Source organism: Lactuca serriola, chromosome 2 (genome assembly GCF_051521515.1).
Source record: "Lactuca serriola cultivar US96UC23 chromosome 2, Lser_US96UC23_V15, whole genome shotgun sequence".
In the NCBI taxonomy this organism is placed as follows: domain Eukaryota; kingdom Viridiplantae; phylum Streptophyta; class Magnoliopsida; order Asterales; family Asteraceae; genus Lactuca; species Lactuca serriola.
Genome location: NC_136409.1, coordinates 145,251,359 through 145,264,737, shown reverse-complemented (window position 1 = coordinate 145,264,737; position 13,379 = coordinate 145,251,359). Strand labels below are relative to the sequence as shown.

Below are 13,379 nucleotides of genomic sequence, written 5' to 3'. Positions count from 1 at the left end.
TCCCTCGTTGGCACATATCAAGGTATGGGGTTGCGAGGCTTTCGTAAGACGAGAGACTCGTGACAAACTCGAACCTTGTAGTGAGCGGTGTATTTTCATTGGATACCCGCAGAAATCCTTTGGATATCTCTTCTATAGACCGAGTGACAATGTTGTCTTCGTTGTGAGGAGAGGGGTTTTCCGAGAGCAAGAACTCATAATCCAAGGGGACAGTAGGATACAAATCGATCTTGAATAGATTAAGGAGACGAGCGATGAAGGAACCTCTAATGCTAGCGCTCAACCCGAGGAGCAAACTCCGATTGAACCGATTGACGAGCCCTTACCTCTTAGACGTTCCGATAGAGTTAGGGTTCAACCCCTGTTTTATGATTTTCATATTACTACTGAAGGGGATACGTTCATTAGTGATAGTACACTAGTGAATCTGGGTGAACCTAACACCTATAAGGATGCCATGGCAGGCCCGAAGTCTGCGAAGTGGAAAGAGGCGATGGACAGCGAGATTCAGTCCATGTATGAAAACCAAGTTTGGAATTTGGTTGACCATGTGCCCGGACGTAAGGTGGTCGGGTGCAAATGGATCTTCAAGAAGAATACTGACGTGGATGGGAATGTGCACACATATAAGGCGCGATTGGTCGCGAAGGGTTTCACTCAAACTCCCGGAGTTGACTTTGATGAAACCTTCTCACCGGTTGCCAAGATAAAGTCTATTAGGGTGATATTGACCATTGCTGAATTTCATGATTATGAAATAAGGCAGATGGATGTCAAAACCGCTTTCCTTAATAGGAAGTTGGCTGAGGATGTTTACATGGCTTGGCCAAATGGTTTTTTCAATGCGAAGCATCCCAATAGAGTGTTCAAGCTTGAGAAGTCCATTTATGGACTTAAGCAAGTGTCTCGCAGATGGAATCTTTGTTTCGACAAGAAAGTCAAAAAGTTTGGTTTTCTATGAAATGAGGATGAATCATGTGTATATGTCAAAGCCAGTGGGAGTATAGTTAGCTTCCTCGTATTGTATGTCGATGACATACTACTCATAGGAAACGATATCCCGACACTGTAGGAGGTTAAATCCTGGCTCAGGAAGTGCTTCGCTATGAAGGACCTCGGAGAGGCTTCCTATATTTTGGGAATAAGAATAGTGAGAGACAGAAGTAAGAGACTAATAGGACTTAGTCAGAATACTTACTTGGACAAGGTACTAAAATGTTTTAGTATGGAGAATTCAAAGAAGGGGGAGTTACCGATTCAAAGTAATGCCAAGTTGAGTAAGACTCAGAGTCCGAGTACCGAAGTCGAGATAGAAGAAATGAGCCGAGTACCATACGCTTCCTTAGTTGGCTCGATTATGTATGCTATGACTTTTACTCGCCCTGATGTGGCCTTCGCTTTAAGCATGGTCAGCAGATACCAAGGGAACCCTGGAAAAGCGCATTGGACCGCATTCAAGAACATTCTTAAGTGCCTTAGGAGGACCAAGGAATGGTTTCTAGTCCTCGGTGGAAGTGATGACTTAAAGGTGCGACGGTACAGTGACGCCAATTTTTAGACTGACGGTGACAACTACCATTCGCAGTCGGGCTGGGTCTTTACCCTTAATAAAGGAGCAGTGACTTGGAAAAGTTCCAAGCAAGAGCCCATGGCTGATTCAACGTGCGAATCAGAGTACATCGCAGCAACCGAAGCTTCAAAGGAGGCAATATGGTTGAAGAATTTCATTGGAGACCTTGGAGTTATGCCAGCCATAAAAAAGCCCATGGAAATTTTATGTGATAATAAAGGAGCGGTTGTCTTAACCAAGGAACCGAGGGATCACAGTAGATCTTGACATATCGACAGAAAATATCACTTTATTTGACATTGGGTGGAAGAAGGACTCCTCGTAGTAAAAAGGGTATCGTCAGAGGATAACCCAGTAGATTCGCTTACGAAGGGATAAGCACTTGCAGCACGCTAGGAGCATCGACTGAAGGACGATATTAGTTTAGATTAGATAGTTTAGAAACGTGTAATAGATAAATTGTAATTAACATTTGATGATTAAATAAAAGAGTATTATTTATTAGTAATGTTACTGTCTTATGTTAATTGTTTACCTGTTGTTTCAATTTGCATGTTTTGACTTCCTGAATAATAAGAATTATTCGAACCGTCCATAGTCGTTCATATGTTGGAAGTAGGTATGAATGAAGACTATCATGAATTGGTGTGTAGATTGTCTAAAACATATTAGACATAGAAAAAGTTTGCTACAACGTTCATGAGTGCTTATGAGTTTGATTTGAGCATTGGAATAAACCCACGCTTGCTGGAACCACTTCATGGAATTTATCTTGAGTGATCACAAGACGATAATATCATATGGTCTTCAAACCTAGATATATGGTTTATTGTTTGCTAGTTGGTTATGCATTGATAATGCGTAAACGCATCAGTAACTTGATGTTATAAAACGCATTGTTGTGTATGATTTGGTTAGTGGATAATAAATGCATATAAGTTGAAGTTTATCTGTTTCTTTTATTCTAAGAGGGTAAAAGCGATATCAGGGCCTCTCGATGATTTGGTTTGACTTATGTGTTGGGCTCGGTCAGGACTGAATTGATGTGTTCAATTAAGTTCTATGTCAAACAAATCAGAGATCGAGAAACAAACTGCTGGACAATAAGTATGACTATGTTCCATGTAATTTTCCGCACGGTATCTAGAATGGAGGACTATACGATCTCTTATCTAAAGGACAGGTTACTGATAAGATAAGAGTTTGACAGCATCTTTGAGAGCTATGATTGCTAATCGGATTGTGCTGACATTTGTAGTTACTAGACTTATCCAAGTGGGAGACTATTGGATTAGTGTCTAAGCCCGTAACTATATTTGGTAAGTACTTGACCCGGTTGTGCATGGTCCTTTTGGGTTGCCTTCACCATAGCAACTTGACAGGGTGATTTTTAGAGAGAGAGAGAGAGAGAGGATATTATGGTTTATTAATATATTATAAAAATAATATATTAAAAGTGAAATCATATTATTTAATTAATATTAGTCATAAATTAATTAGAAATTATTTTGGTGACTAAAAGAGATTAATTGAATAAAGAGGACTTAAACTGTCAAATGTGTGATAGTTGGATTTTAGGCTGGGAGACCTAATGGATTATAGGGGTGAACGAAATTATGATGGGAGCCCATCATATTTTCGTCCATGGCCTGTATTCCAGAAGGTTCCATGGGTTGCTTAGGGTTTAAGTTGTCCATTAGGGTTTTGACTGAAACCCAAGCTGCCCACAGTATAAATAGGACCCTATGCATGCAGTTTTTGGCCACTGGTCTTAGAACCCTAGAGCCGACTTTGTGTGCCTCCTCCCTATCTCAAATACTACCCTCTTGCTTGTTGGTGTCTATAAGCCATTAGAGGCGTTACATTTGTGACTCTAAGCTCAAGGAAGAAGAAACATCAAGAGTTCTTGAAGAGGTAATCATCTAGATCTCATTAGTTACATTAGTTTTGTAATTTGTATACTAGATCTAGGGTTATAAATCTTGGATGAATTGCATGTACAATAGAGAAACCTAGATCCAAATATTAGGGTTTCCATGTGCACATAGGAAAGTTCTTTTTTGACAAACCCATCATTATGGAGTTTAGATCTAGTGTATGGTTGGGTTTTGGAACCTTACATGAAAATTGGATGTCCTTTTCTTCAATTTTTGACCCAAATGAGATCTAGATAAGTATTAAACATATATGTCTTAAAGCATCGACTTTCAAGTGTATTATGGAGTTATAAGACCTTCTTGAAAGTTAGAGTTTAAAGCTTAATGGATTAAGGACTTAAATGTTGATTTTTTGGCTTCAGACTGTGCTCACGATGTATACTTGTAGAGTTTCACCTGGCAGAGGGCTTGCCATTGTTGGTAGCTGACGAAGAGCCTCCTTTAGGTGTTGGAGGGCCGTGTCAGCCTCTTTTGTCTATGTGAAGTGGTTTTTTTCAGCACACCCTTTCAGGGTATGAAAAAGTGGTAGAGCCTTTTCCGCTGATCTAGCTATAAATCTGCCTAGCGTTGTCAAACTTTTGTTGATTTCCTAGACCCTTTTTATGTTGTGTGGGGCCATGGAGTCGATAAATTCCTGGATCTTGGCCTGGTTTGGTGCAACCCCCTATTTGATTATCTGGTAGCCTAGGAATCGACCCTCTTCCACCTTGCATTTTCCCAGGTTAAGTTTTGCCTATGCCTGCACCAGGGTCTGGAGGGTCTCCTCGATATCTCGGGGTAATGTTATTTCGTTGCGGCTTTTAATGACCATGTCATCGACATATACCTCTACTTTTTTCCCAATCTGTTATGTGAAGTCTTTGTCCATCAGGCATTGGTATGCCGCGCCAACATTTTTTAAGGCCAAAAGGAGTTTTCTGGTAATAGAACGTGCCCCGGTCAGTGCGGAAAGCTAACTTTTCCTCATCTTCCTGGCACATATGGACTTAGTGATAGCCTTTGTCCGGGGTGGCCACTATGTATTACGTGCTTTTATGGTGCTTTGGACTTATTGGGGCTCTGACCAGGTTTGGTGTCATGGCGATATGGTGGCACGTTAGCCTATGCGGGGTGCTGGCGACGATATTTGCTGATCCTGACTGCGTGCTAAATTTGACTATGGTGTGGATTGTCGACGGCATGCTTGCAGCTCGAAGAGTGTTCGATGTCCTAACAATATGCTTTGTTCTGTTGAGTGTGTATTACGGAGAATTCGATGGTTTGTGTCATATTCTCACTTCCATCTTGGCTGACTAACGTGAGTGGGAGGTGTATTGTTCCGAGAGGCCACATGCTATGTCCTGTGAAACCTACTAAGGGTCTGCCTGCTGGGGGCTTTAACTCCTCCTTCCATGATTCTGGTAGTTGTCGGAAGCAATGTTCGTATAGAATGTCCGTGTTGTTGCCATTGTCTATGTAGACTCGGTGGATTTGTTTGTGACGTATACAAGCGGTTATAAGAAGTGGGTCTTTGGGATTCTAGTCTTGAGGTCTCGGGTCTTCCAATGAGAAGTTGATGTTTTGGATTTTTCGGGTCAGTGTTGTTACATCATGGTTTGCCTAGTGTTGTGCATGCTTCTTGTGTGGTATGTTGATTATGAGCACTCTTTCCTATTGTTGTAGTATTTCTGATGTGGCCATGTTGTTGTCTGTAATGGCAAGTGACGAGCGTCATGTACTCGATGCAATTTTCGTGACAACACAGGTCTTCCCCATGCTTGACGTCGAGCGGCCAAGTTTGTTGGCTGATAGCGCTTCTCTTGTGGAGCCGGTGTCGTCATTTTACGATGAGATAGGTCTTGCGTTCACTATCACAAACATGTAATGTCATATATCGGGTTTTGTAGCACTAAGTACACGTCCAATGGATGACGCTGACTGTTGTGATATGTCTTCGACCTGGCTCCGTCTTATTTGGCGACTGAAGAAGCAAGCCTGAGGATCACAGTACAAGAGAATAAATTCGTTAGGCTTCGTCCGGGAGGGTCTCCTATAACGAAGCCCCGACGGTCGAGTTAGTTTTTTTCCTTTGAGAGAATAGAGCTCTGGTCTATTCAAGTGGAGGAGAGAAGTAGAAGGTTATCGGTCCCTTCTTTTGGAAAAGAAGGAACCTTTTTATACCTGTGTTTGGGGGAACAGATCCCCGACAATATCCTTTACCTTTTCAGGTCCTGTAGATCGTTGAGGTTTTTCATTGGTGGGACGTGCCCTGTACATGGTTGTTTGCTGTTGGTGCAACGTTCTTGGGAGGCGAGATTCAGAGCACTATCCTTGTCTCTGTGGGAGCCGGAAGTACTTTTCTGTCCAGTGGGAGACATGGGCCTCATTTCTGGTGGGTTGTCTCTAATTAGTGGAATGTTGGGATGCGTACGCGTTCTTGGGCGATGGCTCGTGTCTAGCGCTCGTCCAGGTGATAATCCTTGATCAGGGTTCTTTTTGGTTGACGATCCTTTACCCTTTTAATGTATTCTTGGTGAGATACGGCAACATAACCATTATGTGAGGTTGTAGCATTATACTCATGATATAAGGAGATCTAATCCTAGATCTATTGGGCATGTAGGCATTCTTATAAACCACGATGGAAACTATTTTATTTTCATAGATTCTACATATGTTATAAAGCACTAGAGGATGGATGGAACAGAGGCTATAAAAAGGATTATTGGATTGGATGTCACTTTATTAAAAGTAAGATTGAAAGGTGAATTGCTCTACCGAATACCATCCACCACTGCTGGCAACCACCTACCAACGCCAGAAGCCACCTACCACTGTCGAAACCACCTGTCTTTTTTCACAGCTTCTTAAACACTCTACCCACTACCTTCTTTGGCGACCATTACAGGAGAAGCTGAAGCAGGAGGTCATTAGACCACTTGAATCTGTACTTTCGATGGTTCTGTTCGGTTCTTCTTCTTCATGATATGCTTCTCCGTCGTCTTTAGGCTCGTCTGCCATAAACATTGCCGAAGATGCTTTGTCTTCTGATCCATCTCCCCGTACCCGTCCGGTAGATCCACTTCTCACCGCCTTCAACTATTGCTTCTTCTTCTCTCTTTAGACATGCTTCTCCATATTTCGTTTTTTTTTTATGTCGATATTGGCATTAATGGGGGTTTGTGTGTTGATATAGATTTGCAGAAAAATGATAACAAAAACATGATTAAATCAATCGATAAAATCTGATAAGAAATAGAGGAGAGTAAGGAGACAATGACTTGTTCAAAATACGGTTCCTACGATGGCAGATAGAGGAGAGAGAGGGAACAATTTCAATGGAGGTCTTAGAGCTAAGAAATGGCGGAGGAAGAAGATAAGAAAGTAGAGAAATGATGATTGTTTAAGGGGGATGGGTTAGGGCACAGGATAAGGGATAGGGTTTAAGAATAGTGAGGGTGTGACCAAATTTTAAATTATTAAATAATCTATTTATATAAATAAATAATTTTGAAAAAAAATATCAAAGACAAAATAATATTTTTACTTTTATCAAAGACGAAAACGCAACAAAAACAAATTACAAAGACGGTCCAAATATTAAAAAAAATAAAAATAAAGACCAAATGTAAAATTTTTGAAAAAGGTATATACGATTTTAATAATTTGGTATAAAATAGTCAAAATCCTGGAGAATAGTTAAACCTCTGTGACGTTAGCAAACTTATAACAGTGAAAGCAACAGCGACCAAGTTTCTCTCTCATCGCTCTCTTTCTCAGTGTTCTCTCTCTCAATAATGGGGGCGACTTCAAGAGTTTTTATTCTTTTTATTCCTTTTACTCTTTTTATAAATGCTTCCCTTGATCAACAGCAAAACAAAAATTGTTCACCTCAATTTCACTAAAAACCACGTTTCTGCAGAACCTCCTTTTCGTTCTTCTTTGTCATATACCCATCATTCATCCCCGTTTTTTTGTTCCTGTGTAGGACCTTTGTCCTCTTCGGTTATGTGGCTGATATCTACTGACAGATATTCGATAAACGCACAAAAATCATTCCTTTAGAATTAATGAGCTAAAAGATAATCGAAACCCTTGTTGAATTGCGTATGTGGGTTGTCAAATTGGACGAATTTTTTCAATTTTGATGTTGAACAGTTGACCCCACTTGGGATAGTGATAAAATCGTGTTTGTCTTAGTGGGTGTTATTCTATTCGATTGATTGAGAATCACATCAGGTGAACTGTCGTTCTTTTCGACTTTTTAGTTCTTGATGCTGTTTGATTGAATCTAGAGCAGACTAAGAGGTTTTAGGAAGTGTATGTAGCTTGAGGTTTAGGCATGGCGACTGATATGGACGTCGATATGAGCGAAGAAGATGAGTCGAAAGGTGGCATGTGGGCTTTAGAGCAGAAGATTGATCAGCCCATGGATGAAGAAGCTGGTAGATTAAAAAACATGTATAGAGAAAAGGTAAACTTTTTGCTACTTTTTGGTCATCTCTTTCATGTTTAATTGTTTATCGGTTTTCATTGATTCTTCCCCTTTTTCTCAGATGTGTTTATGTTGTTCTTTTATATTTAAAAGTCTTTTTCTTTTACTTTCAAAATCGATCTTTTATGTGTGTTTTACTTGATTCCGGTTATTATATTTCAAGAAAGTAAATTCATTCACCAAATTCTATATCCTTATATGTGAGTGTTCATCTTAATTGGGGTTTTTTCTTATTTAAAGAAAGTAATCTATTCACCAAATTCAATCTCTGTTTGTCTTGATTGGGGATTAACTTATTGAAAAGGTAATTGATTGGTGGCTTTGAGATTTATTTATTGTTAAAATCATTTAAATCCTGATTGTGATTTTTGTATGTTTATGTAATCATAACTTATATTATGGTTGACTAAAACAATCAAGAAAATTTGAGGTGTGCTTAATTTCTTATTTTTAAACTTGATTTTTTTAATCTTTTATGTGATGATGACCTATTGTTAAGAGTTAAAAAAGACAAAGTTTCAACTTTCAATCTTTTATGTTATTATTTATGTAAAGTAATGAAGTTCATAAATCTTTCTTGAACACAGTCGTTCTCTGCAATTTTGCTTCTGAGATTTGCATTTCAAAGTCTTGGAGTTGTCTATGGAGATTTAGGAACTTCTCCTTTATACGTATTTTACAATACTTTCCCAAAAGGAATCGATGATACAGAAGACATTATTGGTGCACTTTCCTTGATCATTTACTCTCTTACCCTTGTGCCACTCATCAAATACGTTTTCATCGTGTGTCGTGCAAATGACAATGGTCAAGGTACATATTTTTTCTTCCTTATCCCCTCATTTGTTATACACTTCAAGACTCAACAAGCTTTCCATGTCTATTTTAGATGATAAGGAGGGTATTCATGTCTTTTGCACTCGTAAGAGATTCAGTGCGAATCTTTTTTCTTACCTTATTCCAGTTTTTAAGATAGGACAAATAATTGCAATTTTTGTCCCACTTAGTTAACCCCGTCCTGTTTTGTACTGTTCTGTATTGTTTTGTACTGTTATATTATTGTATTGTCACATACTTTTCTATATTGTTATGTACTGTCTGTCCTGTTTTATACTGTTCTGTATTGTTTTGTACCGTCACATACTTTTCTATATTGTTCTGTACTGTATTGTCACGTCCTGTTTTGTATTGTACTGTCACATACTTTTTCAATATTTTCTTGTACTGTACTGTTATGTACTGTTCTGTATTGTACTATTTTGTATTGTTATGTATGTCTTGTCATGTATAACAAGTGAGGTGTATGTAATTACACAATTATACTAAGAAAGATTGACATTTTATTATTGCAAACACTAATTGTGATTTATTTATATGTAGGTGGGACTTTTGCTTTGTATTCGCTACTTTGTAGACATGCAAAAGTGAATACAATTCCAAATCAGCATCGAACGGATGAGGAATTAACAACTTATAGCCGAAGTACAATTCATGAGAAGTCATTTGCTGCAAAAACAAGAAGATGGTTGGAAGGAAATATTTATAAAAAGAATGCACTTCTTTTACTTGTCCTAGTTGGCACTTGCATGGCTATAGGAGATGGAATTTTAACTCCTGCTATTTCAGGTAAACTCATCTAATTTTAAAAAGGACAAATACCAAAAAAGTCCCAAGTTTTACACACTGCGTTTGGCTCGCTAGTTGATAGCTGAAAAGCTAGTTGATGGTTAAAAAGTTAGCTGCTAGCTAATAAGCTAACCGAATTACAAAACGGTCCTTGTGGTTTACCCAAGTTCGAATCCTCCTCCCCTCATTCTCTATCATTTTAAGACAAATTACAAAAATGGTCCTTGTGGTTTTACCCAAAGTTGCAAATCTAGCCCCTTTATACTTGAAAAGACGAAAATGCTCTTACTAATTCAGTCCTTAACGGCGTTAGTAAAAAGGGCCATCTATGCAAGTTTTGCAAACCACAAGGGCCATCTGCATAAAAAAAATTAGCAGGGATTGACTTTATTACTTTTGGCAAACCACATGGACCATTTTTGTAATTTTGTCTTTAAAATATGACTAAATTTATTAACAAAATATCCATTTTTTTTACCAGTTTTATCGGCTTCCGGTGGCATAAAGATAGACCACCCCGGGATGAGTAACGGTACATCTCATTTCTTTTTTTCCATGATTTTTTTATTTTCTTTTTACTTTTTACTTTTTACAATTCGCTTGTTTCTTTGTTGCAGATGTTGTTATAGTTGTTGCAGTTGTGATATTAATCGGCTTATTTAGCTTACAACATTACGGTGTCGATAAAGTCGGATGGCTATTTGCTCCCGTAGTGTTACTTTGGTTTCTTTTAATCGGTGGAATTGGAATTTTCAACATATGGAAATACGACATAGGGGTATTACGGGCATTTTCACCCGTATACATCTTCCGCTACTTCAAAAGAAGAGGAAAAAACGGTTGGACTTCACTCGGAGGAATCATGCTTAGCATAACCGGAACCGAAGCACTATTCGCTGACCTGGCACATTTTCCCGTGTCAGCAATCCAGCTGGCATTCACAGTTGTCGTATTCCCTTGTCTTCTTCTAGCCTACTCTGGCCAAGCCGCCTACCTCATGAAAAACAAGGAACATGTATACGATGCATTTTATCGCTCAATCCCAGGTTCATTTTACAGTATTAAATATTAGTATTATATTTAAATCAAATTGGTTTTTTAATTTTATTGATGAATATTAAATTATATATAAATGTAGAAAGTATATATTGGCCGATGTTTGTGATTGCGACATTAGCTGCAGTTGTTGCAAGTCAGGCGACGATTTCTGCAACATTTTCAATAATAAAGCAAGCGAATGCATTGGGGTGTTTTCCAAGAGTGAAAGTGATTCATACATCGAGTAAATTCCTTGGTCAAATATATATTCCAGATATCAATTGGATACTTATGGTTCTTTGCATTGTTGTCACTGCTGGATTCAAAAATAAAAGCCAAATCGGAAATGCTTATGGTCAGTAATTACTATTATTATTATTTTTATTTCGTATTTTTTTGCTTATTTTTCAATTTTTATTTCAGAAATGGTCCCTGTGTTTCACAAAACTAAAAAATTTTCATCAATTTACATCGCGTATTCTATCTTTGTTACATTCACCGGGCTATTTAACATTTTAACAAAATGGTACCTTTCTTTCACAAAGTTTTAGAAACAGTCCCTGTGTTTCACAAAATTACTGAAATGGTCTTTGAGTTTCACAAATTTACATAAATGGTCCCCTTGCCTAATAGCGAAATAACAAAAATGGTCTTTGTGTTTCACAAAATTGCATAAATTTACATCAATTAACCTCATGTATTCTATCTTTCTTACATTTACTGGGCTATTCGACAAAAATGGTCCCCTTCTTTCACAAAATTGCAGAAACGGTCACTGTGTTTCACAAAATTACAGAAATGGTCCCTGTGTTTCACAAATTTAGATAAATGACAGAATTGGTACCTGTGTTTCACAAAACTACATAAATTTACATCAATTAACATCATGTATTCTATCTTTCTTACATTTACTGGGCTATTTCACAAAATGGTCCCTTTCTTTCACAAAATTTCAGAAACGGTCCCTCCTTTTCCAAAAACTACATAAATGGTCTCCGTTTTGTGCTCTGCCTAATAGAAAAACTACAAAAACAGTCCCTATGTTTCACAAAATTACAAAAACGGTCCTTTCATTTCACAAAAATACAAAAACAGTCCCTATATTTCACAAAACTACATAAATCTACATCAACTAACATCTCCTATTCCATCTCAACAGGAACAGCAGTGGTGATAGTGATGCTTGCAACAACATTCATCATGATCTTAATCATGCTCCTAGTCTGGAGATGTCACTGGCTTCTAGTCCTAATATTTGCAGCCTTATCTCTCATCATTGAATTAACCTACTTCTCAGCTGTCCTCTTCAAGATCGATCAAGGAGGGTGGGTCCCACTAGTCATAGCAGCAATCTTCCTTATCATCATGTACATCTGGCACTATGGAACAGTGAAAAGATACGAATTTGAAATGCATAGCAAAATCTCAATGGCATGGATTCTTGGACTTGGGCCTAGTTTGGGCCTTGTTCGTGTTCCCGGAATTGGGCTTGTGTACACTGAACTCGCAAGTGGGGTCCCACACATCTTCTCACATTTTATCACAAATCTACCCGCGATTCATTCGGTTGTTGTTTTCGTTTGTGTTAAGTATCTTCCGGTTTACACGGTTCCCGAGGATGAAAGATTTTTAGTGAAAAGAATCGGACCCAAAAATTTCCACATGTTTAGATGTGTTGCAAGGTATGGATATAAAGATTTGCATAAAAAAGACGATGAATTTGAGAAGAAAGTTTTCGATAATTTGTTCATGTTTGTGAGACTCGAATCGATGATGGAAGGTGGAAGTGATTCGGATGAGTATAGTCTATACGGTCAAACACAAGGTCAAAATCAAACTCAAAGTCAAAGGTCAAAGGAGTTTTTGCTACCTGAAAATAGTATGAACACGTTTTCCTCTGTGGTGGACCTCACGATATCATCGTGTGACTCGATTGTTCCTGTGAATGTTAATAGTTCTACTGTAATGTCATCTGGACAAGTGAGTAGTCATACAGAAGTTGATGAAATGGAGTTTTTGACAAGTTGTAGGGATGCTGGAGTTGTGCATATTATGGGGAATACTGTAGTGAGAGCAAGAAGGGATTCGCCTTTTTATAAAAAGATTTGTATAGATTATGTGTATGCGTTTTTGAGGAAGATGTGCAGAGAGCATAGTGTCATCTTTAATGTTCCTCATGAGAGCCTTTTGAACGTTGGACAAGTGTTTTATGTGTAAATTATGGGAATTGGATTATTATTATGATTATGATTATGATTATAGTTCTTGTTTTAGTACGTTGAACTTGATTATTTTCGTATTTGTTATGTTAATGCAAAAGGTAACAAGAATAAAATAAACATAACGTGGTATATATTATTATATTTGTATATTATAGCTTTTCTAATGTATTACTTTATCATCACTAGCTAGACCAAAAGAACAAAATCTATACTACGTTTGTCTTGTTCTAGTATGCTGTTTTCGAAATTTATATAGAGTATTTAGACTAATGAGTTAAAAGTTGTAAAGATATGCTGAATATGAAAGTCTGAAACCACGTTTAGTAATTAGTATAATATGTTTACCATGCATATCTGTATTATATACGTACCTCAACTTGCATATGGGGACAGTGGTGGATCTACTACAACAAAGATATGATATTGGATTAAGGTTATACAATCTTAATATTTAATATAATCTTTTTGTCTTCAACTATTATGGGTCTATGGTCTACTATATTAATTTAAAA

At 37.8% G+C, this 13,379-nt stretch overlaps 1 protein-coding gene across 1 annotated transcript; it reads left to right on the top strand.

Moving 5' to 3' along the window:
• The first annotated feature begins 7,270 nt into the window (after positions 1–7,270).
• On the top strand, positions 7,271–12,921 carry LOC145086938 (potassium transporter 11-like). The gene is made up of 7 exons (XM_079024800.1): positions 7,271–7,960; positions 8,569–8,794; positions 9,362–9,607; positions 10,089–10,139; positions 10,225–10,653; positions 10,746–11,000; positions 11,805–12,921. The coding sequence occupies exons 1-7, from the start codon at positions 7,829–7,831 to the stop codon at positions 12,860–12,862; spliced, it is 2,397 nt and encodes a 798-aa protein (XP_078880926.1). The 5' UTR covers positions 7,271–7,828; the 3' UTR covers positions 12,863–12,921.
• Positions 12,922–13,379: the final 458 nt, after the last annotated feature.